The 27653-nt window shown below is 48.2% G+C and overlaps 2 protein-coding genes across 7 annotated transcripts in view; both read right to left on the bottom strand.

Annotated features, from left to right (window-relative positions):
- Positions 1–9997, bottom strand: part of gjc1 (gap junction protein gamma 1) — a 37235-nt gene extending 27238 nt beyond the window's left edge. For 2 of the 6 annotated variants that reach the window (XR_001480207.2, XM_015362054.2), the window contains exon 1: positions 4063–4587. The gene's annotated coding sequence lies outside the window, so the exon portion shown is untranslated. The other 4 variants (XM_015362059.2, XM_015362055.2, XM_015362056.2 and 1 more) reach the window with 4 other exon arrangements.
- A 121-nt stretch (positions 9998–10118) lies between these two features.
- Positions 10119–27212, bottom strand: eftud2 (elongation factor Tu GTP binding domain containing 2). Its single transcript, XM_006638090.3, has 28 exons — positions 27090–27212; positions 25932–26044; positions 25599–25761; positions 24851–24929; positions 24439–24514; positions 24025–24090; positions 23467–23502; positions 23079–23169; positions 22370–22452; positions 22006–22172; positions 21531–21655; positions 21161–21224; positions 20607–20697; positions 20133–20268; positions 19926–20053; positions 19371–19564; positions 19011–19122; positions 18483–18623; positions 17952–18053; positions 17540–17622; positions 17000–17086; positions 16357–16483; positions 15857–15944; positions 15479–15597; positions 14862–14956; positions 13198–13351; positions 11412–11519; positions 10119–11188 (listed from the first exon to the last, which is right to left on the bottom strand). Exons 2-28 carry the CDS (start codon positions 26031–26033, stop codon positions 11093–11095), a joined length of 2913 nt encoding a protein of 970 aa, XP_006638153.1. The 5' UTR covers positions 26034–26044; positions 27090–27212; the 3' UTR covers positions 10119–11092.
- Between the last annotated feature and the right edge of the window lie 441 nt (positions 27213–27653).

Genomic DNA, 27653 nt, shown 5'->3' with positions numbered 1-27653 from the left:
TAGAATGGAAAATACACATTTTTCAAAAATGTACATTTTTGGATGTTTTACAGCAGAATTTCCCTCACAGTCAGAAAACGGTAAGCTGTTCTGCATTAGCTTCTCCGGCTGAAATCCTGCCAGGAGCAGACGAGGAATTTGAACAACTGATAACTGTTGATAACTCCCACTTTCACTCGTTAATTGACATAGCTTGTAACTAAAAATGACAATCTTCTTTTCTACTGAAAACACGTGCTTTCATTCTTCACGCAAGGGTCACGTATTTCTTACTAAGTGTCGTCCACAGAATGAACAGAACGAACACAGCAAGGACTGACAGGACAGGCGAGCTCGCATTCAAGCTGTGGGATTAAAAGGGACAGCAAAAACAAACTTGTAAGAAACATTAACTAGTCCGAACTGCTCAAGAAGTGGAAACGCACAGGATAAGGGATTCTGGAACAGCAGTATGTGCTCCCTAAGCTCTGGCAATTAAAGAGATTGTTCTCATACGCTTAGTAGTGCTGCTTGTTAGTTTCTTACCGACTCAACAGCAGCCCTCTGACCACACGACCGTCTGTCTGGAACCAGGATGATAAACAGGAGGAATTCTGGTGGGATTAACTCCGCAGATTCACAGCGATCAATAGCCAATTCCTTCAGCGGGCGCGGCTGAGGACGAGTGTCTTCCAGGAGCCCGAAGGAGAGCGAGAAGCCCGGTGTGGGCTGGCCGGACGAGCACGACCCGGTCAGGCGCAGCGCCCTGCGATGTTCTCGCTCTGCCTCCTCGCTGCAACACCTCCGACCTCAAAGTGCTGAGCTCCTCCCCACATATCCTTCCCCCATTAGGCTCGCTCAAGGGCTGCAATCTCCCAGGACTTGACACCAATGTACCATTTCTCCATTTCTGCTTTTACCACGAAGCAGCAAAACACTTCCCCTGTTCTCTTCCCATGCCATTGCCTTGGAGAAGCTGGGCAAGTTCACCCATCACAGCCAGCCCGCGGCACCGATCCCCAGGATGATCAACGCTCAAGTGCCCCTGCTGCTGGGGACAGATCACTGGTGTTGCTGCATCTGTCCTCCTGCTTGACATATACAATCTTCCTAACAGCATCCACAGTGTGACAATGACCTAGAAAAGTACTAAAACAAACAGTCCAGCAGTCTAATGTGTCCTCCATCTGTTTCAAAACCATCTGATTTAGAACGGCACGACGTGGTTGGTGGTGTATGCCAGGACGATAACAAAAGGCTATGTTATATACAGTGAGTACTAATTTTCACTTTAGACTTTGCAAAAATGCAACTAGATTGTGGCACTTAGCATTGGCATAATCATCTACCAAAGAAGAGGTCCCTGAAGCACACCACTTAAAATCAATTAAAGCACTAATTCCACAAACACAAATATCAAGGTGCTAAATCCCATCATTGCCTAAAAAAAGGCCACACTTACATCGCCTTGACATCATGCAGCTTCATAACATTTCATGCCAGACTATGAGTGAGCATTTCTACAACACCTAAAAGCAAACAAGAAAGCAACACTTCCACAAACTATGTGTCGAGATGAGACCTTTTCTATTTATTTCCTTAAGGTCAGCGGGAGGCACAAGCAGGTGTCTGAGTGTGGTCACGAGCCTCTCAGGGAGCAACACAGCCACCTCCTCCCTGCACTTCCTCTGTGTGACTGCTTGAGTCCTGCTGCTCCTCTGCCCCCTGGCTGAGCTCACAGTGCTGCCACTGAGCCTCTCACGCGCCCTGTGTCCATACTCCTGCCCAGCCTGAGCACACTGCTCACACACCTGCCCAGCCTGAGCACACTGAGCCTCTCACGCGCCCTGTGTCCATACTCCTGCCCAGCCTGAGCACACTGCTCACACACCTGCCCAGCCTGAGCACACTGAGCCTCTCACTCTCCCCCTGCTCACACACCTGCCCAGCCTGAGCATACTTCTCCTCTCCCAAAGCAATTCAGAAAATCAGCCTGAGAGAGCGCTGACCCAGCAAGACACATTTCCACTACCATTCGATCACATTCCTTAATTACCAGGAGTCCCACTCAAGAGAAATTCCCCAAGACATTTCATTAACTTAAGAACAGCTGGCTCTATACACTCTGGTCCTGTTACATGGCAGGCAAGCACTTAATAGCACACAAATTGAATTACTGTGCATCACGTCTCCACGTTGAAATAACTGTTCTGAGGCTCACAGTAATGATGCTTTTCAACCACAGCTGCGTAGCAAACGCAGTTTGCCTAATGCATTTAATGAATGAAAAAATACAAAGTGGACAAAAAATAAATTGATATTAACATAAAAGTTAAGCACCCTTTTACACCCTTTTCCAAAAAAGCAGCACCTTAAAACAGCAAGAAAAGCAGTAATTAATAAAGTCCAGAGTCCAGCAATTAAAAAATAACACCCACGAGTAAGCTGCATTTTCTAAGCACAATAAAAAACTTTTGAATAATGAAGAATGGAAGGGAATTATATGAATAAATTGCTAGATATTCGCAGTGTGTTACCTACAGTTTTAACCTGAACTTGTGGATTTGGAAGCTTTAGTGGACAGGAGCCTCTCAGGGCTGTCAGTGGACGGACGTCTTGGCTGACCAGCCCTGTGCCATGATGGGGGCATCCACTATAAAGCAGTGCCCATCACTCCTGAAGACCACAGCCGCGCAGCCCTGAGAAAGGAGACGGACGACTTATAACGAGTGGGTCAATAACTGACTTGATGAAGTCGTTAAGAGCCGAGCCTGAACGCACAGAAGCTCAGGAGAGTCGCTACAGCTGTGCCTCGGAGTCGGACCCCCGGACCTGCTGCTGTGCCAGTGCGAGAGCCCCTGACCCACTCCAGTAACCCACTGGGCAAGACCTGCCTGTTACACCCACTCAGCCATAACCCACTGGCCAAGACCTGCCTGTTACACCCACTCAGCCAGACCGCCTCTGCTCTGGGGTCTGCCTACACACTGCCCAGCTCCTGTTGCAAGCACAATATGCACAAGTATTACAGTTTTATTTTAAAAATCCCATGTCCTTGTATCCCGTACAAGGACATATCAAAAGAAAATCAGTAAACAAAGGAATTTAAAAAAATCCTGCTAAATAAATCGCACGAATAAAACTTTGTCCAAGGTTAAAATATTGCTTTAGGATATCTTTCATGCTAAATGCTTGATTTTCTTCATGTAATAAAAAAACACGATGCAATTACACATTCAAATAACAGCGAATACAATACCGTTTGCTGTCACTTCAAAAAGTAGTCAGGAGAAATGACTGTATATGGTGTTGGGAGAAAAACAGGAAAATCTTCAACATTAAACATCTTTAAAAAAATGCCAAGGAAAACGACCCTATTTAGTTTCTTCTGTTTAACACTGTAACCAGTCCAGTCCAGTGGGTCTGGTGAGCAGTCCTAATCCCCCGCAGGTCAGTGCTGAAACCACGCACACTATTTCCATGAGTGGAAAAGTAGTGGGCTCAGGGGGGACCTCGCTGCTGTACCCCTGTACCCAGGCTGCTCGGGCAGCTCCACGCGTGTCTGCGCCCTGAATCATTATCAAACGGGGCACCTCGCCGTCACTGGGAGGGCAGGCACCCCACGTCACGGCACGGGGGGCACCCACCCGGGGTTTGCTCCCTCCGCTACACAGCTCGGACTTCAGGACGCGCTGTCAACGAGTGGGATTCTGCTCGTCCGCTGCAGGCATGGGCTTTATTTCACCCCTCAGAAAACACACATCTTCAAAATAAAGGGACGTCGGGAGGACCTGACATTAAGGAGCGCGACCTCGGTCGTGCTTTCGAGTCCCCACAGCAGAAAATGCCGAATAAAGGCTAGATTATCCCCCACCCCCGGCGATAAAACGCGCAAGACTGAGAGTTAGGGGCTGCGCTGAGTGGGGGCGAGCGGACCCCACGCGTGTACGGACCCGGGTGGGCAGCTGCTCCGCGCGCGGCTCTTACCCCCGGGGCGCCGGTCCCGTCCGTTAACTTCCAGGCGATGTGGGAAAACCAACCAACCAACAGAAATAGAAGTTCCCTTCTGGTATCTTTCCTTACTTTGACCGATTTCCGTTGACTTTTTATCCGGTTTCGCTCGAGCGTCTCGGAGGCGAGTCGTCCCGGCCGAGCCGCGGTTCCGGTTCGGGTTCGGGTCCGGGGTAAGCGCCGGTCCGCCCTCCCTCCTCTCTATCCGCTCCCCGGGGCTGCCGTGGGGCTGCCGGGCTCGGCGTGTCGCTGCTCCGCCGCCCGGCTGCCCGCACTCTCCATCCCCACGGGGGCGCTTAAAGCCGACACACCGCCCGCCCGGCCCCCAGCTCCCGGTTCCTGCCTCGGCTGCTTCACGCCGCCTCTCCGCGAAACGGCTCCGTGTCCGACCGTCCGTGGCGCTGAGGCACCGTGGCAACGCGCCGCCGCCGCGCCCGCAGAGCCCCGCCGACTGGCGGCGCGCTCCCGGAGCGCTGGGGCGCGCCCCCGTCCCCTCGGACTCGGCTGCTCCGAGCTCCCTGCAGCCACAGCGCCGCAGCGCGACACAGCCGAGAGGCCAGCTGGGCGTTAAGAGCTGTTTTGAGCGGAACGCTTGAGCTCCCGATGCATGTACGCGCACAAAACGTCCCTTTAAAGCATGCGTTCGTTGTTCTATTCGATTTTCAAACCTATATGCCCGTAAGTACGAAATGTTTTATAAATACCAATAAATTAAGCTCCCGACACCAGTTTTTCTCCTCCAGAGTCCGGAAACACGACGTTCTCAGAAACTTTTGCTCCAAACTTTGAAATGTATTCAACGCGCAGTGCCTTTCAGAAGTCACAATACAGCCAACAATATAGTTATTTTAGTGGAAAATCGCAACTGGCCACGTCCGTCTCCAGAACAGATCTGAATTCAATTGAGCAGCATTTTGCACACTGAAGAAAACCTCAAGGACCGACAGGAGCTCGAAAGCACAGACTTAGTTAAAGGTCTCCAACGATCACAAGGAGTCTGAGCTCACTGGGTCGTAGACTTCATGCAGTTTTTACCTCAAAGCGATAGTCAATTAATTACTTTTCACTCTGAAAGTACCTTGAAATTAACTAGTAATATAGATACTGGAAAAAACTGCTATAAAAGCAGCATGTTTTTGTTACAATACGATCGCATTTATGCACGTAATTAACCAAAAACAGAACGTATATTATATCGTACTTGTTACTCATATCAGTCTCATGTTCACAAATACACATTCCTTGGCTGTAACACCAGTAAGAGGTTTGAGTTTGCCGTCGCCACTCTTTTGCAGGGCTCTTTACCTGCAGAGGAGAGTACTGTATTGAGGTAATATCTGTATCCGCGGCCGTTTGAATTAATCCGAACTGACTCAAGTACGCGAGCTTCGTAGTGCAAACCCACCTCTGTTCAGGGAGTTCGGTTCGGTTCGGCTCGGCCAGTCACACAGGGTGTCTCTTGCGAATCAAATCGCCGCGGAGTTGGCATTCCTGCACCACACCACTTTAACACAGTGCCGTATCTGGGAATTCGGAGGACACGCACACTGAAGAACATGCAGACTCCAAACAGAAAGGTGCCGGGGTGGTTTGCTGGGGGTCTGCGCTCCTCTTTTGGAGGCCAGATTTGTGCTGGACACTGTAGGGCTTGTGAACACGTCAGGTGACTGGACGGCTCACATGGTCACAGAAGTATCACGCCTCTCACCCCTTTCTGGATAACTGAGAGCATGGGACTGGACCAAGGGTGATAAAGAGGAGTATTAAATCTGTTCTTAAAAACATGACTATTACAAATCTCCAAAATGTTTTAAAAACACATAACCTGGGATTTATCAGATTTTATTTTTGTTCCAATTTTTAACGCACTTCACTTTAACTTTTTGTTAAGGAAAGTAAACAATTAGGAAAATGTAAAATAAAGATGTCAACTACTTAACAAATTGAACATTAAAATAATATAAAAAGACAGACACCTTTTTTCATGCACTTGACATGTACACTCAATGACTGCTGTCCATTGTTATTCCAAACGATAAATACAGACGATCTCTATCCCTCTGTTACTGTATGGCAAGCAGTTTGAAGGCGAAACATTAAAGCTAAAAGTAACCAATCTGTCTTGGGGGCTCACAGATGTTCGATTCTCATTAACCCCTTGCAGAAAATCATTTACAAATTTTGATGCTAGTTTTCCAGAGGTGAGCGCTGTCTCAAAAGCCCTACAAGTTCTCTGCACTTGATATGAAGGCACAAGACTGACGTTTGTCTTCCGATTTGTCTTTTCAATCTCCAGAACAAGCTTGTGTTTTGTCAGGCAGCCTGTCACTACAGGGCTGGAACCTCAAAAGGAAGCAGCCCATAAAACTGATCTGACTGTGAACTTGCTTACATGGGCAAATTCAGAGCCAGGGTCCTATCCTCTCTCGTTAGATCCTCTCTCGTTAGGAAGGCATGGTCCCAGGCTGTTCCCCAGTCAGACTGATTTAGCACTGTGCCCTTGTCCTTAATGCAGAGAGTCATGTCACCCCGGATTGCGACCTTGTCAGAAATCAGGGCCTCTGGGCAGATCAGGACTCATTAGTTCTGTAAGGAGGCTCCGGGGAGGATCAGAAGACTCAGGAGGCAGGGCTGGTTGCTCAGTCAGACCCCAAAGTCAGACTAAGATCCAGCCTGACACCCTAAAAACAAAGGCAAGCTTTAACAAACACCCAATAACCTTTCCACTGTCCCTGAGGTGCAAAATTTACTCCACTAAAATCTGGAGTCTGGGTAATGTATTATGGACTAAGAGAAAGTTGCAATTAGAAATATTCACATTAACCTTGTAACTAAGCAACAGAATTAAAAATTAAAGTCCCTCTTCTTTGTCCTTGAAGCTATTGAAAGTGGAATAACTGTACACCCTTGCCTGAAAACAGAGCCAAGGCTGTCATCAAAGTGAACCTGTTCAGCAGCCTGTTTGCCAGGACAGTGCTCAGTGTGCACAGCTCACATACTGGTCAGCTCTTCAGTGCAAGAGACCGTCCTCTGTCTCAGACAGCCTCACCCATTGAGGTGTTTATAAAGAGAGCAATTGAATGGAAATGAATCTGTACAAACCTTCTCCCAGGTGATTCTGCTCTAATTCTTAGTTTATGGACAACAGGGATCTGTGTTGGAGCTGGGAAGGGAGAATAGAGGAGCGATTACAAATGAGAGAAATTGTGCACACCAATCATTGCACGTTTCTGCACAAAAGCGTGATTCACATCCACTTGAGCTCCAGCACGCGAATGTCAGAAAGACATCGTCCTCAGAAGCCTCCCGTCTGCGGTTTCCGTGGCTGATTCTCACAAGCGTCAAACACGATCCCCGGTGGTTTCCACCTGTGTCCGCTGCCTCCTGTTCCACTGCCGACTCGGGACCTCAGTGACACAGACTGAGTCAGGAGAGCCACAGCAGCCTGATCCTGGCAGCGACTGTCCCCGGCTATATATAGCAAAGGTCCACAGATTGCACTTGCAGCTCCAGGCTCCGTTCAGCTCTGCTTGCACTGCTGCGATCAGCATGGCTGCCCAGAGCCACATGTGGGCAACAGAGAGATGAGAAGCAAAATGGCAACCCCCTCCCTCCACGGATCACACAAAAACAGATCAACGCCAGGAGCTCATCCTCCACAGTTCTCCCTTCCACTCCTCCCTCTGTCTGTGCTCCGGCTTCTTTGCCAAACACAAACGGGCCTCCTGCCTCTCCACCAAGTGGAGACACATCATCCTGCTCAGGCCCCAGCACAGAGCACAGAGAGAGAATTCAATCAACACAGCAGTCCCCCCCCACACTGCTCACTGTGTCCTTGATCCTCACACTCAGCTCACTTGCTGTTCCCCTATAAAAGCTGCATGCAAGCATGGTTGTGGATGGGCAGTAACCTTCAGTTTGCACTGCAGTATTTGTAGGCAATTCTGTCCATTATGTTTCACTCCGCATTCCCCGTTTATGAATGTGTTTCTCAGCCCAAACACTATATCACAAACCCAAGGACACAATCACACCTTGATAACTCAACCTCGCTCTTGAATGAAGGGAAAGCCAATCTCTCCACCTTGGTAAAATTTGAACACTATCACACTCACGCAAGCTGAAATTGCTTGTACAGTAATATTGTAACCATCGTGTGTCACCTTGGATAAGGCTCAGCTAATTCAATTGCATAACAACTCCCGAGTCTCCTCCGCCCCACCCTTGTCAGCTCACCACCACAGGGAGTTTTGGAAGAGTCAGCAAGTGCCTGACCTTCTGCTTGATCGTTTCTTACCAGCACGCCAAGGTCACGACCTTAGTCTGGAACTCTCTGCACTCTTGTAAACGTGTTTTCAGATCTATAAAATGGCTTGCTTTGAGTCTGCTATAAAATGTTAATTGATCATATTTAATGATCAAATCTGGGTGGTCCGATCTGGCCCTACAAGGAGAAACACAGCAGCTTTTTAGGGTCCCAGCTTTTCACAGGTGTTCAATAACCCCCATTATCAGGACCTGAGGACAGATCTTGGGCCGGTCGCTCAGGCTGTCTGTCTGCGGATAAACTGTCACTCATGATGACAGAAATCCTACAGCTGGAAAGTCAGATACCATTTTCTTTGTTTTGAATTAGTTTCATGTAAGACAACTGGTAATGTTTCTAGCAATTTTTTGTATCGGCACAATTTAACTAACGACAGGCATGTGTGAAGGTCTATGATCCAGATGTGTGAGACCGTTCCTGGGTCGGCGAGGACTGGTGGTGGCTAAGCCTTGCTCTTTAATATGAAGGACAGTACAGAGTCTCCAGCTGCCTAAATGAGTTTTCTAAAATGGAAGACATAAATTACAATTTACAAACCAAACAGGCTTCTCTCGCAGGCTTACTCACACAACAAGACTCCGTCTTCCAGGCTTCCGGGCAGCGCGTGGGAACGACAAGTCCACGTCTCCTCTGGGAAACAACAAGTCCACAGCCCCCTCAGATCACACGGCAGGTCAGTATCCTGAGGGGCTTCAGCAGTGTACAGTACGGGCCCGTCCCTGCGGACGAGGAGCAGAAGCCCTAGACGTGCAGCTCCAGAGCCTGTCTGCTGTGGAAATGAGTCTTTTTTAAACCCTCCTGCTCCTGGGAAGAAGCACATAGGCCAGAGGTTTGCAGCTGTGCAATCGCAAAACATCTGGATATTACAGAAGGATATTGTAATTGGAAAGATAGTTTTCCGAATCCTTTTTCTGGTTTTCAGTATTCACTCCCTACAAAGCTTCCACTTTTTACTATCTGATCTTGCAATTACGACACTTCCATTACATAAGTATTTTCACCCTCTTTGTTAAGGAAACTAAAAATCCGTTCAGGTGCAAACAAGTAGATTGAAAGATCCCAAATGAGTGATTCAGTCTCTGTGTAAACAAAGTTTAACCCCTGAGTAAAATGAGCCTCTAAATTCCTTCAGTTAGGAGTCAATCCCTTCGGTTTCCAACCTCTTCTGGGTCTCAAGGGAGCCAGATCCCAGCAAACGGGTGCAGGGCAGGGCACATCACAGGGCACCCAACTGGAAACCTCCACTTCAATTTTAAGCCACAACTCACAGTACTATGACGAACCAACCAAGAAGACCAAGGAGCTTTTGAAAAAGGTCAAGGACAAAGTGGTAGAGAAGCACAGATCAGGAAAAGGTTAATTACAGTATCTCCGAATACAGAAGAGTGGAAATGTCACACTACTGCAACTGTGAGCTTTCAGGGAGGGCTATGAGCTACCCAGGTCTCTGCTTAACCACTCCATTTCCAGAAGTTCCCTGTGCTTGAGATCATTACCGAAGCAGATCAAAACATTCTTAAAGTATACATGCACACATAGCTAACAACCGTTCCCTGACCTTGAACAAACCAGGCGTCCTTTTCTGGGACTGTGAGGATGTTTCGCTTGCCTTGGATCCACTATTTCTACTAACAGGAGCCCCGAGTTCAGAGGCTCCAGCCACAGTCTTGTCATTTCCTGGAAAAGCAAGCCTGGGAAATGTCCAGACCGACTATAAACAGCCTCGTTCAGCTCGATTCTTCGTTTACTTCCACTGATTGGACTTGGCTGACGGTTATGGGTGGAGAAAAAAAAAGCCGAGTTGAAAAACAGGCGGAGATTTTATTTAGACTTGTACAGCACGTCAGAAACCTGAAACAATACAAAATAGTAAAAACAACCACCTCCCAACATTTCTACAAACTTTGATTTCTTATATGTATATAAAAACAGACTATCACATTGCATTGGAAACCTTCTCACAGTTCAGGGTGAGGGCCTATATAAGGAATTAGCTAGAGAAAACAGGTAGGACTCTCACTGGACAGCAATCTGAACCACTTCAGATTTCATCAGCTGTACAAACCACTGATGAAGCTGAGACTCAATTTCAAACATCCAAAACGTGAACTCCAAGCAGGGAAAATCTCGGGTTAGCTGGCTCATGCATTACTTGAAATGGATCCAAGGGCTGTGAATCAGGAGTCTTACTGGCTGCCCTAATCAGCTCCCATGATACTGAAGGCTGAAGTCACTGTCTGGTGCTGGAAAGGAGACAGAATACTGTCACACTGCCACCATGAACAGACTGGAACTATAGGAAAATCATGAAAGCTTTAACATTGGTCTAACTACAAGCTGAAGGTTTATCCAATTTCTTTGAAAAGTGACTTAAGAATTACAGTCAGCCTGGAACTGACTCTTTCAATTCTTATTCAATACTGAAAACACATCTCAGCCGATGTGGGCCCGATGTTTTTCAGTGCTGATCATAACTGGTAAGGAATCTGAGAAATGCATTTTACTGACAAGATGTTCAGTATGTTTCTGCTAAACAAATTCAGAGAAATCTACAGAAAGCTGGGAAGCGTCAGGGCGCGATCCGTGAGGAGGCGGGAGCGGTCACGTCAGCGGCCGCAGCCCACAGCAGAAAGTGAGGAGCTGCCGGCAGGCCCAGCACACCCTCGCAGGACGTCCTGCGTGATGGCTGGCGGAGGTGAGCTCTCGGCCACGGGACGGGGCGCACGTGTGCTCCTCCGGCGCTCGGGGCAGAAAGGGTCCCGACGCCCCGAGCCGTTACATGGGATAGTTGAGCACCACATCCTGCTTGGCCAGCTCCAGCAACATGGGGTCGTCGAAGAACTTGCTGATGCTGACGTCCTCGCTCAGGCCCTGCGGAGAGAGGAGCAGCCGTCACCTCGAGGAGCCGCGCCACGCCTCCCGAACAATCAGACCCTCCTCTGTGTAACCAGCACTCTACCCCCCGAGCAAACGGCCACAAACGAGCTCCACAAAATTCATTTCACACAGAGGGCGCCATTGCTTACATCTACAGACACATATACTGAGATCACAGTGGTCTGCAGGAGGAGGGGCGGTCTCTCCTATCACTCACCTTGCGCCGGCGGGTCTTGATCATGAATTCGCGGGCCAGGTGAGGGGCAGGCTGGGGCTCCAGGGGCCTGATCACAATGCTTTTATCCAAGGGGTCACCGGGCACAATCTGAGACAGAGAAAAACACAGATTACTGGTAACAGAGCTGTGCACAGATGGCAGACAGCTCCATGCCCAGTGTCAAAGTAACCTGTCCCTCAGAGGACATGAAAACATGTTCTTGGCAACAAGGTGAAAAATAACCTTTACAGCAGCACATGAACTTTATCTGCTCGTCAGTCAAACACTGATCCACAAGACCATGACATTTCTTTCACAGCCTACCAGCAGATTCAGAGATTTTTTCTCACTTCTGTAGGGTGTTTCAGATTTTAAACCCCTCTTGTAAGATTTGCCCAGAAGCCATTTGTCCAGGGATCCATATCTTCATAGTAAAGAGCAGCAGATTTTAAAGATGCCAAGCAAGAAAAGGGCATTTCGTGCCGCAAACATTTTGTAACAAGTAATTTTGTGTGAATTGGTTCTGTCGTAGCGATTTGGTAAAAAACAACAATACCTATCAGCGAATCATACCAGCCTTCCAAATCAGATGCTCATGATAATCATAAATAAAGATGAATTGCAGTTCTAGTCAGACATGTCAATGACAGAAGGCTGTGCAAGCTGAGTGGACAGTGGCCTGGGCTCAGCGGGCGAGAGCAGCCGCCCGACTGTCTTCTCACTCAAGCACAGGGAAAACAGCACCACTGTGCTCGGAGCTCTGCTTCCCGCCACTACAGGAAAGAGTGGGGAAACCTTTTGCAAATCTTCAACCATTGTTACAAACGGCCCCAGCGCAACACGGGAGGGCAAAGGCGATGCTGGGAGGAACTGGAGCCGGCAGCACCCAGAAGTGGCCCCAGGCAGAGAAGCTTGCTCCAGGAGCAGGAAAACGCCGACACAGCGGAGATATTAATATACCCAGCAGGAGTCGCTTATCCAGCATCACGTCAATTCAGTCCGCTCTGGACCCGAGGCATGATCCCGCGGGTCAGCAGCCTGCGCACCTCCCCCTCGAGCACACAGGCATGTCCCAACAGAGGGCAGAACGCAAACCCACCGTGCTCTCACACACCCACCAAGGGTGAGAGCCACACTCAAAACTGGGGATCCTCGCACCTCTGCCCAGCACCTCCTGGTCTCTAGAGATGCCTCTGTTTTTTATATTTAGAAGAGCCAGTCGCGTGCTCTTCAGGCTTTGGCTCGTGGTTATGATCCCTGCCAACTGGAGGAGAGGGGTGTACCTCACAGACAGCACTGCGGGCACCACAGGGGTGCCGATGCCCGAGAGAGCCCTGCTGTCTAATCCAAACACTTCTGTTGCGTCACCACTTGGAATCAGTCAGTTGGCCAGTGACACGGACCAGACTTGAACCCATGATCACAGAGCCTAACCTGCACTCAGGCTAGTGAGCACCTTTCCCTGGGGGAGGCCCAGAAGGCATGTTTAGAGTAAATGATAAATTTCATTGCAGGTCTGAATGAAGCAATTTGCCTAAATTACACTGACAGTGTAACAATGTCCACATTTGAACACATGCGGTAGTTTTTAGATGTCCAAATGGCTTTATGCCAGCAAACATACACGAAGGTCTAGCATTTCATCAAACATAAATCCGGGTGCAAACTGTTGTCACAATGTGCAGGCAGCTGAGCAGTGCTTCATTACAATTTGAGAAGCAGGTTCTCTGGTAGAGAATGAGGAGGCCTATCCGCGCCCCCCGGCCACACCCCCCAGGTGCCCTACCTGCCAGTGGTGGAAGACGGACAGCGCGAAGGCCTGGCCCTGGGTGTGGGTGCGCAGGTCCGTCTCGAAGCCGAAGGAGTCGATGGCTGGGATGAAGGCCTTGATGGTGTAGAGGGGGGAGCCGGGGATCGGCGCGTCCTGGGTCACGTGACCTCTGCGCAGCCACACACCGAGAAAGGAAACAGCGTCAGACACACGAGAACAAGACATCACCAAGCCTGCGCAGTCTCGCACGCCTGGCCAAAGACAGTGCAGAGCAGGAGAAACACAACGCCTTTACAGTCTGCTTCTGGCTTGCAAAGAAGAGATAAACAGGTATCTTATAAGGTGCCTTTGCTGTCAAGACATCTCAAAGTGTTGTACAATGGAGGTAACATCAACAGTACACAAGCAGAACATGTTAAAAATAAATATGAGCACTTCTGCATTAAATCTTAGGAAGCTTTTTAAAACAGACTGGGAGGACAGTACAGTCTTGGAGAAAGTATTTCACAGGCTAGGCCGATTTCTGTAGGCTGTATTTCTGTATAGCCCAGCGTATTGTGGCATGTCATGGGAACACAGTAAAGCAGAATTTAAAGAGCTGTCGGAATGGAACATAACAGCTCAGCAAATCTTTACGATAGGAAGGAGCCTGATTGTTTAGTGTTTTGTAGGTCAGGAGAAGGACTTTGAAGACAATCCTATATGACACCAGAAGCTGATGCAGGAATCTTAAAGATATTCATGCCTAAACCTCAGCCTCATACACAGCTGACTCGAACACTCGTAATCACAGGGGCTCACAGTTTAAGCAGCTGAACACGCCGAAACCAGACAGAACCGACAGAAACGTCAGCAAGCGGTACAGTAGCCCCACATAGTTTCTCTGATTCTAGGACAGAACAGTGCAGGACTGTCCAGTCTTGGTACTGGAGGCCCAGCATCCATGGCAGGATGGGGACAGGACAGCCCTGAAATGGGCAGCACATGGACAAAACTTCATAGGTGAAGGAAGAACACTTTTGTAATATTTATCATTCTCAAACGTTGAACTAGGGTAAGGAAGAACTTTATTTTGTTCCTGGGTAGCTAACCTAACCTTCAAGGCACCGATGACCAGGGTAAAGATATCCAAGAAGTGCATTTTTATATGTATTCTCAGGCTGCTGCCATGCCTGTTGATGAACAATAAGGACAGTGTGCCCCCCCTATGCACGAGCTGTAATAGAACATTGCTGTCAATACACGTGTTTTCTCAAGTGGAACACAATCAAGAATATAAGCCAGTGCTATACAGTACAGTACGGCCAGGTTTTGTGATGGGGCTCAAGTAAGTGCTGCTGTTACCCTGACAGGACTCTGTTATTTACACCATGAAATGCGAAGTTGTGCTTCGGACTGAAGGGAGGTGATGGACAATGACGTTCATACAGAACAGCCCAGAGCCCAGATAGCACAAGACCAAGGAGTGTGAATCAGCTTGTAGGTTGAAATGCACATTCAGATAAATCCAATCACAAGTGTCCCTTCCTTTTTCCAATCACAGCAGAAATAGACACGTCGGTTCTCTGCCCAAACCAGAGGAAGGTTACTGAATGACTGGCGGGGAACGCGCTACATTAAATTAGCAACTACCTCCATAGTGGGAGAGGTGAAAACAGTTTCCTATTGCAAATGATTACCTCCTGCGGGCCAGGACGGTGTACACAGCGGACACACAGTCGGCTGGGGCCTGCACCTCCACAAAGTAGTAGGGCTCCATCAGTCGAGGGGTAGCCTGGGAGGAGAGAGAAGATGGAGCCGGCTGGATCAGATATCGGCAAATTATAATTACACAGCCCTGCTACAGTGAAACAACCAGCCTCAACAAACAGAATAAAACATCAAGCACAAACCAGAGCAGCAGCAGCACCTTCAGTGCTGGACTGGTGCGGTACTTCCTGCATCAAACAGTCACCAAGAAGACTGGGGAACAAAACTCTGGCAGAAACCTGCACAATAACACCTTTTCCGCAGAGGTATACATTATCACACTGCAGATCAACGCCATTTTTAATTTCAATGTGCCGTGTTCAAGGTGCACAATATCAAATTGTGCATACAATGCAATTAATTTTCTTTAAAAATGTCTTGGCAATAGATCTTGGATAAAACCACGATCGACATTAATATCAACAGTGGTCCCCATCATTCTGTAAACCTGAAGTTTCCTAATTGAAGAGCTCAACAATAAGGAGAGGGCATGCTGGGCAGCGCTGACAGAAGGCTGACGGAGACGAGGAGCGCTTGCTGGCTGTACCATGAGGAAGGCCGAGTACACCACCCGGCGCGCCGTGGGGATGATCTGCCCTCCTCCCCGGTGCAGCGGCTCCTGAGCGATCACCGCGTCCAGGATCTTGAACTTCACGTTGCGAATGGCTGAGGAAGACAACAACAGGAGGTGAAGGCCAGCAGATCTGAGGAATAACAAGGTTTTAGGGAGATCACTTGCTTTTTACTGAAGTCTCGATATTGGCTTGACAACTGAACCAACAACCGCAAAGAACTGTGTGCACTGTGACACCCGAGTCCATACAGGCTGCAAGGGGGAGTCTGTCCTGCATGCCTGGCACAACCACACGGACTGTAGAGGAGACAAAGCAGCAGACAGACAGGGCAGCAGAGGGACCGTACTCACGCTCATCACACAACGGCCCCTCCCTGGTGCCCCACTGGAAGCCCTGGACGATGCTGTCCTTCACTGAGCCCAGCAAGGCCTTGTCCACCTGCACAGAGACAAACACAGGCATGCACTCTTTTGCAGCAGCAGTAGAAAATGGAGAAAACCAAACGCTGTCAAAAGACGTTCGTGAACTCTATTCACATGCAATAAGACTCTTGGAAAAACATTGTGACTGAGAGGTATTAATACCAAAGCAAGAAAGGGTATAAGTGCAGAACGCCTTTCAGACACCTGTTAACAAACTGATTTGAGAAGCTCTTCCTGCCACTTTAACAAAGTTCCATAAATCCCTTCCTCTGAGTTTTGAGTCCCTGTGATTGAGAACTTAGCACCAGTAGCAGGATTCTAGGGCCTTTCATGTGCAGACAACAGCGGAGTTCACTATTTTAGATCAATACAGGTTCTGAGCAATGACACAGCTGTAATGCAGCCCTGTTGAGGTAAAGTATCCTCACCTCTGATGGGAGAGTATCATCTACCAGGATGTTAGGTCCTGTGGCATCAGGCCCAAATGCCCAGATGGAACGGGCAGCCAGCAGATCCCAGTCATACTTGGTCTGGAAGAACTCTCCAAGCTTCTTTCTGGAGAAAATACACCAGAACATGTCAGCAGGACAGCAGGACAGACTTACTCTCCTGATCGCTCAGGTAAGCCTATCGCATGACCACATACGGTCACATGACTCATGATAGATATGTTTTAATAGGTATTCATAATGGTGGTCGGCAATAGGCAGGCTCTTCAGACAGGTCTCAAGGAAAGAGCAGAACTGATGTTGACTTCCAGAAAATGTTATATAGACATTATAAAGTCAAAACAGCATGCTGGAGATTAGTTCTGTTCTACTCCTGCTAAAAGCAAAATACACTGTTATCATCTACTTGAATGAAATACCCAGCACACAACAGAGACAAGACAAACACTGCAGCACGGGGCAGCATGGCTTGGTTTATTGTTTGCTTTTGACAAATTTATGGCAAAAACTCATATGTGAGGCTTTGCAAAGGATTCCTATGTGTTCAGCGAGACTGCTCACTGTTGAAACTGACGGACCTGAACACGAAGCAACAAAGATACCACATTTTTATTCCAGTTACCTGTTCCAGGAGATCTGTACAACTTCATTCTCAATGTCTTCTGCCAACCCCTTCTCCAGGGGTTCTGCAATCATTGTGATCTTGTTCCTAGGGGGTGGAAAATAAAACAATAAAACGGTTTTAAAACTTATTCTCTGCTCAACAGTCTTGTAGCAGAAGGCACAGTGTACATCTTTCACTCCCAGGTGATTTCTTCTCCCAAACTTTGAACTATTAAAAGAAACAGTTCTCATCTCAAGCTGCACAGTTTTTGTGGTTATTTATGTGGTTTCTGAAGTATTTTCTTAAACAGCTTCATCCTGCTGCTACAAAAACCATTTCGAATTTCTCCTTATGAGAGGTAGAGTTAGCAGGGTGTGAGCAGGACCCGGACGTGAAAGAACACAATAACAAAATATTCAAGCAGTTAAAATCAACATTATTTTAAGAAACAGTCATTAGTCTAAAAGCAGTTAAAACCCCTATAATTACTTAAGCAGGTTATTGTACCAAAGAGCTTGTGGCTACAGTGGGTCTAAATGATGAGAGTAAGATGCTCACTTTTTGTTTGGCGTTTCAGCAAAACACTTCAGGGACGATGTCTCCACCACAGTCTCACAGAAGGTCACTACAGGGTCGGCCACCTGTTTGACAGGACAGTAATAAAACAGTGCACTCCCAGCCTCCATCACCTAATACAGGTCAGTCCTGCCCAGCTGCCCCACAGGCCCTCTTTTTTAACCCCAAAGCCACAGCGACTTCCACTCTGACTTCAGAGCAAGACATCTCACAGCCTGGCCAACCCACCCCACTGACTCCGCTTAAGAACAGAAACCCCACCTAGTCTCCACGCAAGCTCTCCGCCGACCCACTGCCCCCATCTGCCCACTACACCCACACACCGTTTCTTCAGACCAGTACCGCTCAGCCCAGCGTGTGCGCTTCCTCTGCCAGGACTGTAGGGGGCACTTACCTTGATGTCAATCTCAGAGTACATCTTGCGCAGGTCATGCATCACGCAGTCCAGGTACAGCTCCCCCGTGCCCAGGATCACGTGCTCCCCGGACTCCTCCACCTGTGGGACGCCAAGAGGTCACACAGCCGCACGGACCCACAGGAGGCGCGGGACATTTCACTGCTCCTCCAGCTTTCACAACAGGCACTGAGCACAGCAGGATGCTGCGTCTGCAGGCACAGCCCCGACTACAAGAGCCAGACAGAACCTGCTGTCACCAGTTATTCTTTACAATACTGGAGGCGCCAACAGCTTAAGCTTCTGCCTTACTGGAGAACGGACTCCTGTTGGAAGACCCAGCTGCAGACGTGCTTTCCTGACACACCCAGCTGCCAGAAGCCAGTTACATTCTGACAGATGGAGCGGCCACAGACCAGGCACCTCTGGTCCCAGTACTTCATTAAAACAAACTGTTTGTGTCTGGGAGTGCAGCAGGAATGGAGCCTGCACGCTGCACGGAGGGCCAGAGCTCTGCAGAGCAGCGGGTACCTTGGTGGTGAGCGAGGGGTAGCTTTTGTTGACCTTCCTCAGGCCATCCAGCATTTTGGGCAGCTCAGAGGGATTGACGGGCTCCACGGCAATTTTAATCACAGAGGCGGTGTTGAACTTCAGCGGCCTGAAGATCTGAGCCTGAGGGAAGAGCGAGAGCAGATTAAAGAGGGACCTTCGACAGCCCCAGTGCAGGCCTCCATGGAGAAGTCTGATGTAGGCAAGAGCAGGGAATCACAGCTGCTAAAGGGCACCAAGTTAATTTAAGACAGGAGATGCTGAGATTGAAAAAATAATCTATGAATAAAATTTAGATGAACATCTGACGTAAAAAAAGAATGTGGCATGAATGTAGGTGAGCAATAAAAAAAAGGAAAAAATATTAGAATAAATTGTTAAAAGCAGAGCATTTTAAAGCACTTGCAAGAAGCCACATGGAAAACGTGTCGACAATATTAGTCACACAATATTAGGGTGAGAGAGAGTGTGGTGTGTGGAGGGTGAGAGGCGTCAGCGGAGTGGTCTCACATCCTCATTGCCGCGGGGCTCCGTGATGGTGGCAGTCTTGACGATGGGCTGGTCGCAGCCCTCGATCAGCAGCCAGTTCCCCGCTGGCACCCGATTGACCTCTATCTGGTACCTGGGCAGGGAGAGAGGGCACACAGCTGGAGGAGTCGGCTCCTGACTTCGACTTCTTTAAACAACTGGATCCTGTAATCAATGAATCCAGTTTTGCAGAACACTTGAAAGACATGCATGTTGGCGGCACAGTGGTGGGCACTGCTGCCCCACAGCTCCAGGGCTCTTGGGTTCGACCCCAGAGCCATGTAAGGCAGGACAGGCTGGAGTCCCAGCTGTGCCTTTCTAGTTGCGGCTCTGGAGCATCACCTGGCCACAGAGATCCAGAGTCGCCCTACGGTGCAGATCTGAGAGTCCTCCTCGTCCTCCAGGGTGTAGTTCTCCCCCAGGACCTTCACCGGCTGCCCCGCGTGGATGGTACCACTAAGCACCCTCCCAAAGGCGTGGAACTGGACCCCGTCCTCCGTGCTGTACATCTTCGTGGTGTGACACATGAGAGGGCCCTGCCGACACAGCACAGACACCCTGTCACACACTGCGTCCCAGCGCCCCTCACAGCACAGACACCCTGTCACACACTGCGTCCCAGCGCCCCTCACAGCACAGACACCCTGTCACACACTGCGTCCCAGCGCCCCTCACAGCACAGACACCCTGTCACACACTGCGTCCCAGCGCCCCTCACAGCACAGACACCCTGTCACACACTGCGTCCCAGCGCCAGTCCAGACCCCTCACTGCGTCCCAGCGCCAGTCCAGACCCCTCACTGCACAGACATGATCACATGATCTGACACCCCTCAATTGCTTCATATTCACACTTTATAACTCTCTCAGGCGCCCAGTTTATTTCAGCGCACTTACATCAGGGTCACACTCTGCCATAGCCTCCCCCAGGTCAGAGTCCAGGCCCCCAGTGTAGCTGTGCTCAATCTTGTTTTTGGCGCCACCCTGTGGTGAAGGGATGTGCTGCACACACATGTCCACAAAGCCTAGCACAGGAAGAGAAGAAGAAAACCTTATTTTCAGAGCACCAGCACCAGCAGGGGGCGGGGGGTCAGAGCGCCGTACCTGTGAACTCCCCGAAGAAGCGGTTGCAGACAAGGCGCAGCAGCGGCCGGATGTTGAGCTTCAGCTCCTCCTTGGTCAGGTGGATCCCCAGCTCGTCCAGCACCCGGGGCAGAGAGGTGTCCACGTCGCCCACCACCTGTCGCAGGAGCACCATTACAGCAGACAGCCAGGACACCTGTCCAGCTGACATGCTATCTTCAGCTTCGAGCTGCTCAATAATAGCATCAGCACCAGCAATTCTGAAGTCTGAATCCTGGAAGTATTATGGGCATCACCGCTTTTCACATGGACCAGGAGCAGACATGTGCATCACCGCCGAGGAAGACTAGAAGCACACCTGAAGGGCAACCCGCTGCAGAATGAGGTTTTCATTCTCACCCCCAAAAAAACACAAGACCTCCATCTTCAGGCAGGATCCGGTACTGCATGAGCGAAGCAGCACAACCCCCCCGATCCCCAGCGGCGTGCTCTCACCTGAGACAGTATTTTATACAGTGGCTCCAGTACAAACTCCACAAAGCTGCGCTGAGAGTTGCTGCTGGGAGCTTTCTTGGTGAACCTCCTCCTGAAGAGCACGAAATACAGATCAGTGAAACAGAAGGCACATTGACTGTGAGCCTGAGAATGTTCCTCAGGGCCCCGAGCTCTCTCAACTACTACCAATTTAATCGAGAAAGACACACAACTATGCAAAAACAGTCAGGATTTCTGACTCATCAAAAACAAAAAAGGAGAAACAGCCAGTCATCATCTTTCCTTGTAAGGCTGAGGCTTACTCAAAGGCCAAGCAATGTTACTTCTAACTTGAAATACTGGGCAGCAATTTAAATACAAAAAGACTCATAGCTTTGTAGTAGTAATGTGGAGATTGGACTTCTAAGATCGCAGTTACCATCCTCAGTTAATTGCAAACAGTCTCATTTCTCTGTGCATCCAAGGAGAACCCATTCGGCTGCAGTCTGCTCCGGGCCGTGCATTTCCCATCACCGCCTACAAACAGGATGTGAAGACCAGCTGTTCACACTCACGTTTTGGGATTGAAGTAAACGTCCCCCCAGAGCCTCTTGGCGAACTCTGTGTAGTTGATATCCCCTTGAAACAAAAAACAAGAAACAGATAAGCTCAGCAGCTGAGCAGCAGGACTGGGAGAAGCGCAATTCAACGTGGACAACAGTCACACATCCCTTCCATCTTTACACGGCCCACAGCACGTTACAGCCTCAGGCCACTGGCAAAATAGTCTTATTATAAAACCATGGCATGAAGCCTCAGCTTTCACGTAAGTGCAGGAAAGCATTTGAAACACAAGGATGTGAGAGCTGATGACCCTGTGGCCCAGAGATCTGGGGTCAATGGCCTGAGCTCCGCAGGCAGTGGGGGTGGAAAAGTGTGGCTCACCGTAGGTGTCGGAGTAGATCTTGGCGAAAGAGCCCAGCGTGAAGCAGATGCTGTACTGTGAGCTGGCAAAACACACGTTGCCCAGCAGTGGGGACACCATTAGGTTCTCATCAGTGGTGTACATGCTGAGACAGGGGAGAAAACATTTGAATCTTTTTTTTAAAAAAAAACAAGCTTTTATGTGTTAGCAAAAAACAGATTACTTTAAAAATCAGACTGAATTTGGTAGAATTGCATTTTTAACTCCTTTTGCTCCAACGATGGAGTTAAGCCTAGGTGCATTGTTTACCAGGTAGTAACTAAAAATCAGGATTTAAAAAAAAAGTATTTTCTCTCCTCCACCCCATTTTACAAGCCACCTAGCCCTAGGAGAGTACAGCTGCGTCAGCGCGGCTGACTGCACCCAGGCTGGGGGGGAGAGGGAAAACAGGAGAGCCGCAGGCTGCCCTCCGGGAGCCGGGGTCAGTGGCCGCACCTCAGCAGGCCGTTGACCTCGTCCACGATGTGCCTCAGCTTGTAGTAGGCGTCGGTGGGCGGCAGCTTGAGCTCCACTATGAGCCGGTCGATCTTGTTGATGCAGACGGTGACGGCCAGGCGCTCCTGCACCGCGTGCTTGATCAGCCGCTCCGTGTTCAGCATCACCTGCAAAGCGAGCACGCAGAGTCGGGCTGAAAGGGCCGTCACAGCCGGGATTCCAACAGCAGCAGAGAGAACATGGATAAGATCTAACGCAATGCGCACAAATAACCTTTAACTGCTGTTTTTTTCTTATTACTTTCATGTCGGCACATCCTGCATGGAAATATAGTAACAGAAACTATCCAAGGCAGATGACTCACTCCTTCTGCAGCATCAATAAAGAGCACGATGCCATCGGATATGCGGATTCCTGAGGTCACTTCATCAGAGAAGTTCACATGGCCTGGAACAGGGAGAGATCACATATTCAAGACATCAGAAACACAGTCGCAGGGCTTGTCTCAAACAAACTGAGCGGCTGAATTATTAAGATGACATTCTGGGAATCTTGAAGAACTGCCTGGACTGGATTCATGAATCAACTAGCAAATCTACAAGATGGGCCGATGAACTCCTAGACTGCTTTAGTTCCGTTCTAATTAACGTGATCTATTACATTTTTATTCAATAATTATATTGATCACAGGATTTACAAATTGGAGAAAAAAGGTGAAATCCACATGCTAAACAGCTTTAGATGAATAAATATTAATAAGGATAGCAAATGTAAATGATAAATAATAAATGCTTTGAAAATAATTAATCAAATCAACAAGATATCTATAGTCCTAAAACCTAATGTTTTAAAATGGAATATACCATGTCCGTGTTCTTCAGACTTGTAGTTAGCATGAGCAGTTTCAAGGTGCAGAAGACAAGTAGAGCTACACGGCTCAACATTAGATGACTACTCACACCAATACTATTGTATGATAGTACAATAATAGGATCTGATAAACGTATCTGTGGTCACAGGCAGTTTCACCCCATGCCTGAGCCCAATCTCTCCCATCTGGTGCCCAGATGTACCTGGAGTGTCCATGATGTTGAACAGGTAGGACTTGCCCCTGGAGTCCGGCAGCACCATTGTGACCGGAGTGCTCTTGATGCCCACTCCTCTCTACAGAAACAAACCCGCACACAGGATCAACATTCCAGTTAATGAAGCCTGAAAACTGAACAGCACCTAACACTACATAAGTACAATATTGATTAACTTGACTAAGTGTTCAATAGAGCTCAAAATCTGGTGGTACTGGTAGGAAATGTTTAACCCTCCTGCACAGGTATAAAACCACTCACGATTTAGGAAAACTAGGAAAATCGTAGTATCTACACACTACCCAGAACTCTGCATGAAGTATGATTTTCCATTCCTAAATGGAAAGAATGGAATTCATACAGGTTTTCTCCTTACCTCCTGTTCTGTGAAGAGGATGTCAGTGTACCGAAGCTGCAACACAGAAAATAATAATTATTCCTGTTAAAACAGGTGAAAATGGTGACGACTCTGTGTACAATCACCTCCTACATTAAGGATGCCGTTAAGGACTTGGCAATAAGGGTGTATAAAATAAACACAGGTGATGAGACATACTGCAATTTTCCAACATTTATCTATTTTCTAATCTATCCAATACAGGGTCATGGGGGAGCTGGAGCCTCATCGTGAGGAGCAATAGCCGCAAGACGGGGTACAGCCTGCGCAGGACACCAGGATCGTCACTGGCAGAGAGACGCACTCACACCAGGCCAGTTTCCCCAGAAGCCAATTAACATGTCAGCATGTCGACTGTGGGAGGAAACCCACACAAACACAGGGAAAACATGCAAACTCCACACAGAAAGCACCCCAGGAACTGAACCCAAGGCCCCAGTGCTGCAAGGCAGCAATGCTAAAAAATTAAAATATTAATGAGAAACAGTAAATGAAAGCGAATCTCTATAAGCCTCCCCCTTGTGTCTGAACACTCACGTCCATGTCATCGCGCTTGCGGATCTCGGGGTGCGTCTGCTCGATGAGACAGTCCACGAAGCAGGTCTGGGGACACAGACAGCAGGCCGTCACACACCAGCACTGGCCAGCCCTGCCAGGGCACACTCACTCCCGCACGGAGCCAGGAAACGTGCCCGAGCCTTGTGCTGCATAACCAATGAACTACTGTGGACCTCGGCCAAATCTCAAATCAGGACCTGATTATACTACTGCAAAGGTGAAAAACAAACTTGAAGTGCTGCATATAGAAGCACGTATCCTTTCTTCAGAAAGATGGACTCTAGTCCGCATCACTGAGCAACATGCTGAAGAGTTACAGGTAAACTGCATTCCCCTGAGGACCTTGTCCGTCAGGGGGGAAACTGCTAACCAACAATCCTGCATTAGACTTACTTTGCCATGATGCAGGTGTCCGCAAAGTGTGACATTTCGGATCAGCTCTGGACTGTCCATCAGATCGGCTAGAAACCTGCAGAAAGGAAGATGAGGCTACTTAAAGGAACTGAAATGTTTAGCCTTCAACGGAGCTACAAGGGGAATTCAGACAGAGTGACTTAAAACTCTCACAAGCAATGACAATGTCAACCCAGAGGACTACTTTAGAAGTGAAACGAGGATTCAGGAACAAGTGAAAAATATGACACTTCGTTACACGAAGTGTGGTGGGAGTCTGGAATCAGCTGCCAGACTGTTGGAGCAGAGGCTAGACTTCCTCAGGGCGATAAGCATTCATGTTCAATCGACTGCCATTACACAAGACCAGAGCCTGTTGACCTGAATGAAACTGGTGTAATCTGAGACTCACTCCATGTCATATACAGTGGAGGGCAGTTCCTGCTCCATCAGCGTGAACTTCTTTGTCCTGACAGGTTTAATGATGGGCTCTAGGGGGAAGGAGAGAAGAGGAAATTCACAGTTCAAGTAACTTGTTCATCAATGCTTTCCTACACACACAAAGTACATCATCTTTATTACTCCATTTCCAGAAATGTTCAAAAAAGAAACTGCATAATTAAATGACAGACATTCTCATTTATGAGTGCTTAACAATAATAAAAAATGTTCAGAGGCAGAAAATCAAAACAGGAGACTAAATTACTAGACATAAAAGTGCTTTACATTAGCCAAATTAATCTAAGGTTATAACATACATCTCTGAATCTCAGACAGGTCGTTCAAGTCACAAAATTACGTTAACCTGGACCCCTCTGTGCACAAATTCACAGGTGTTCTTTCTCCCATTTCTGTAAGAGCTACATTCCAACTCACAGCAAAACCAGATGTAATTCACCTCACACTGCTCTTTCAAGCTGTAGTGCAGAAAAAGGAAATAAAAAACAATGTTGCCGTCTTAAAGCAGGGACTGAAATTATTTTGGTATGTCTGAAAACCTTACAACCTACAAGCGAAATCAGAAATGGTCGAATTTTGGATTCTTTAATAATATGAAGCGATTTCAACAGACGGCAATGGAAACCTGTCAGAAGGGAACGCTTGCTGAGCGAGAGAGGCCCCTGCGAACACAGAGCCGCAGCACCCCAGCCGGACCTGACCTGTGAGCGGCTGTGTGTCCTCCTCCTGGACGATGGTCTCCACCTCGGGCCCGTACACCTCCTCCGCCGTCGGGTAGTACTTCTTGTCCTCGTGCAGCACCACCTCCATCCCGGGGGTCTCCTCGTCGGGGTCGGCCGGCTCCTCGTCGTCGTCCTCGTCGGCCTGAGCGGGCAGACGGACAAGCTGAGCGCAGCGGAGAACCCACGCCGCCGGACACCAGGAAAAAACACAGGGGCGTCCCACGCACTGTGGCTCTGCTCAACCGCCCACACCCCTCCATCTCCTCCGGGCACAGAGCAGAGCAGGAGCAGCAGCAGCAACTAGCCTGTTACCTCCTCCGCATCTCGCTCGTCCCTGTCCAAGTCATCGTCATCATCGGAGTCCAGCTCTGGGCCGATGTAGTTCCCAAACTCGTCATACAGGTCGGTCTCCATGCTGGAACAATCTGTGGGAGGAAAAAATCAATCAAAAGCCCTAAGTGGGCTCAGAAACACACTGCCCTGGTTCTACTTCATAGCCAAATTCACGTGTGGAAAAGTCAACAAAAAACCAAGTCCATTTCTCTGCATTATATCTGCACTTGGAATATAGTTGTTTGCTTAATTCACAATATCATCGCATCAAATCTGATTTATAGCAATAATTACTATTCTTAATCCCAGAACTCTGAACTATTTTCAACGAAACCCCAACCTGCATGGGGTGTTTGAAATCACCCATAAAATTCACAAATGGAACCACTCTCTAAACCGCGGCAATTAAAGCGATGATTTTTTACTCGTTTATTTTTTCGCCAGTTTCCTACGGATTTGGGGTGTCTCAGAACACCAGGGCCGTCTGCAGTTGCTGTAAAGGTCTGGCCCGTGTATTATGATTCTGCTTTCTCTGGAATTTCAGTCACGTCTAACCAAACTGCGTCCCACAACGGTATGAAAGGTACGACAGAATGGGTCATTCCTGCTTTTCAGCTCCAGGTTTACTGAACTGCTGCAAATAAAGCTACAAGTATAAACAACCTTCATCCTAAACACGGACATTCCACCTTCTTTATTTTCTATTACCAGAGCATTTCTTGTCTGACTTCACACCAGAACTCAAGCTTGACTGTAGGGATAGTCAACTATTATCCTTTTATTTTTGCACTTTAACATATAGACCAAGAAAAAAAGTTAAATGTGCAAAAGAATTGAGCCCCCAGTTGAATGTCTGTAAAGCTGATCCTAAACAGGTTTGGTACTGGACGTGGCTAATTTGGGAACCAATTTTAAAAATCTGATGCTACTCGGGAACTATTTCAGTAACTCCATTTGCCTGGACGACGTGTGCATCATTAACAAACTTTAGATGAAAATGCGTTTATTATATGTTCATTCAAATGTCTGAAAACTATCAATCGATAATGATTTGCCGCTTTCCCTCAACATTTGTGTTAAACGCGAGACGTTGACTTGGTCTTACTACAGAATTATTTAAAATAACTGTAAACTCACCTTCGTATACACGTTGTTTAAGACAGTACTGCCTTTATTTTCGCCAATGTTTCTTCAATCCGGTGCGAGTTGCTCTCAATGCGTTTCACTTGCGCCCTCACCCGCTGCGACAAGCAGAGAGGAAGGACCCTGCGCGGAGTAAATTACGTAAGAAGATAATGGCGGCCACTGTACTGCCTGTTCAAAAATACTTTTATACAAGTTTACTGTTATTTAATTTGTCGATTTTTTCATATCCATGAAATTAAAAACATAAAATAATTCTATGTGGAACTTTATATGTCAGAATTCATCCAGTAATAAATACTGTAATTAGATAAAATAGGTGAACCTGTCAAGCAAAATATTAACGGGCAGAAAAAGATTGTAGTATTGCAAAAGAGTGTTAACTTATTAACATCTTATTATTGTAACACTACAGGGTTCACGTAGGCACCCTCACCGCTTCTGCCTCAGGTCGGTCCCCCACCATCAGGGACTCAAACCCGGGCCTCCGGCATCACTCAACAGGGACCCAGCCTGGTGAGCTAAAGAGAGATCTCCCCTCAGCCCAGCAGCTGCGGT

Source organism: Lepisosteus oculatus, chromosome 28 (genome assembly GCF_040954835.1).
Source record: "Lepisosteus oculatus isolate fLepOcu1 chromosome 28, fLepOcu1.hap2, whole genome shotgun sequence".
Taxonomy (NCBI): Eukaryota; Metazoa; Chordata; class Actinopteri; order Semionotiformes; family Lepisosteidae; genus Lepisosteus; species Lepisosteus oculatus.
This window is presented reverse-complemented; position numbering and strand designations above follow the sequence as displayed.

Coding starts and splice junctions, on each gene's coding strand:
- eftud2 (XM_006638090.3), bottom strand. CDS start 26,033: ATGGAGACCGACCTGTATGACGAGTTTGGGAACTACATCGGCCCAGAG. Junction 24,091..24,438: donor GACACCTGCATCATGGCAAA/GTAAGTCTAATG, acceptor CTGTGTCCCCAG/ACCTGCTTCGTGGACTGTCT. Junction 21,225..21,530: donor GATCTACTCCGACACCTACG/GTGAGCCACACT, acceptor TTTTGTTTCAAG/GGGATATCAACTACACAGAG.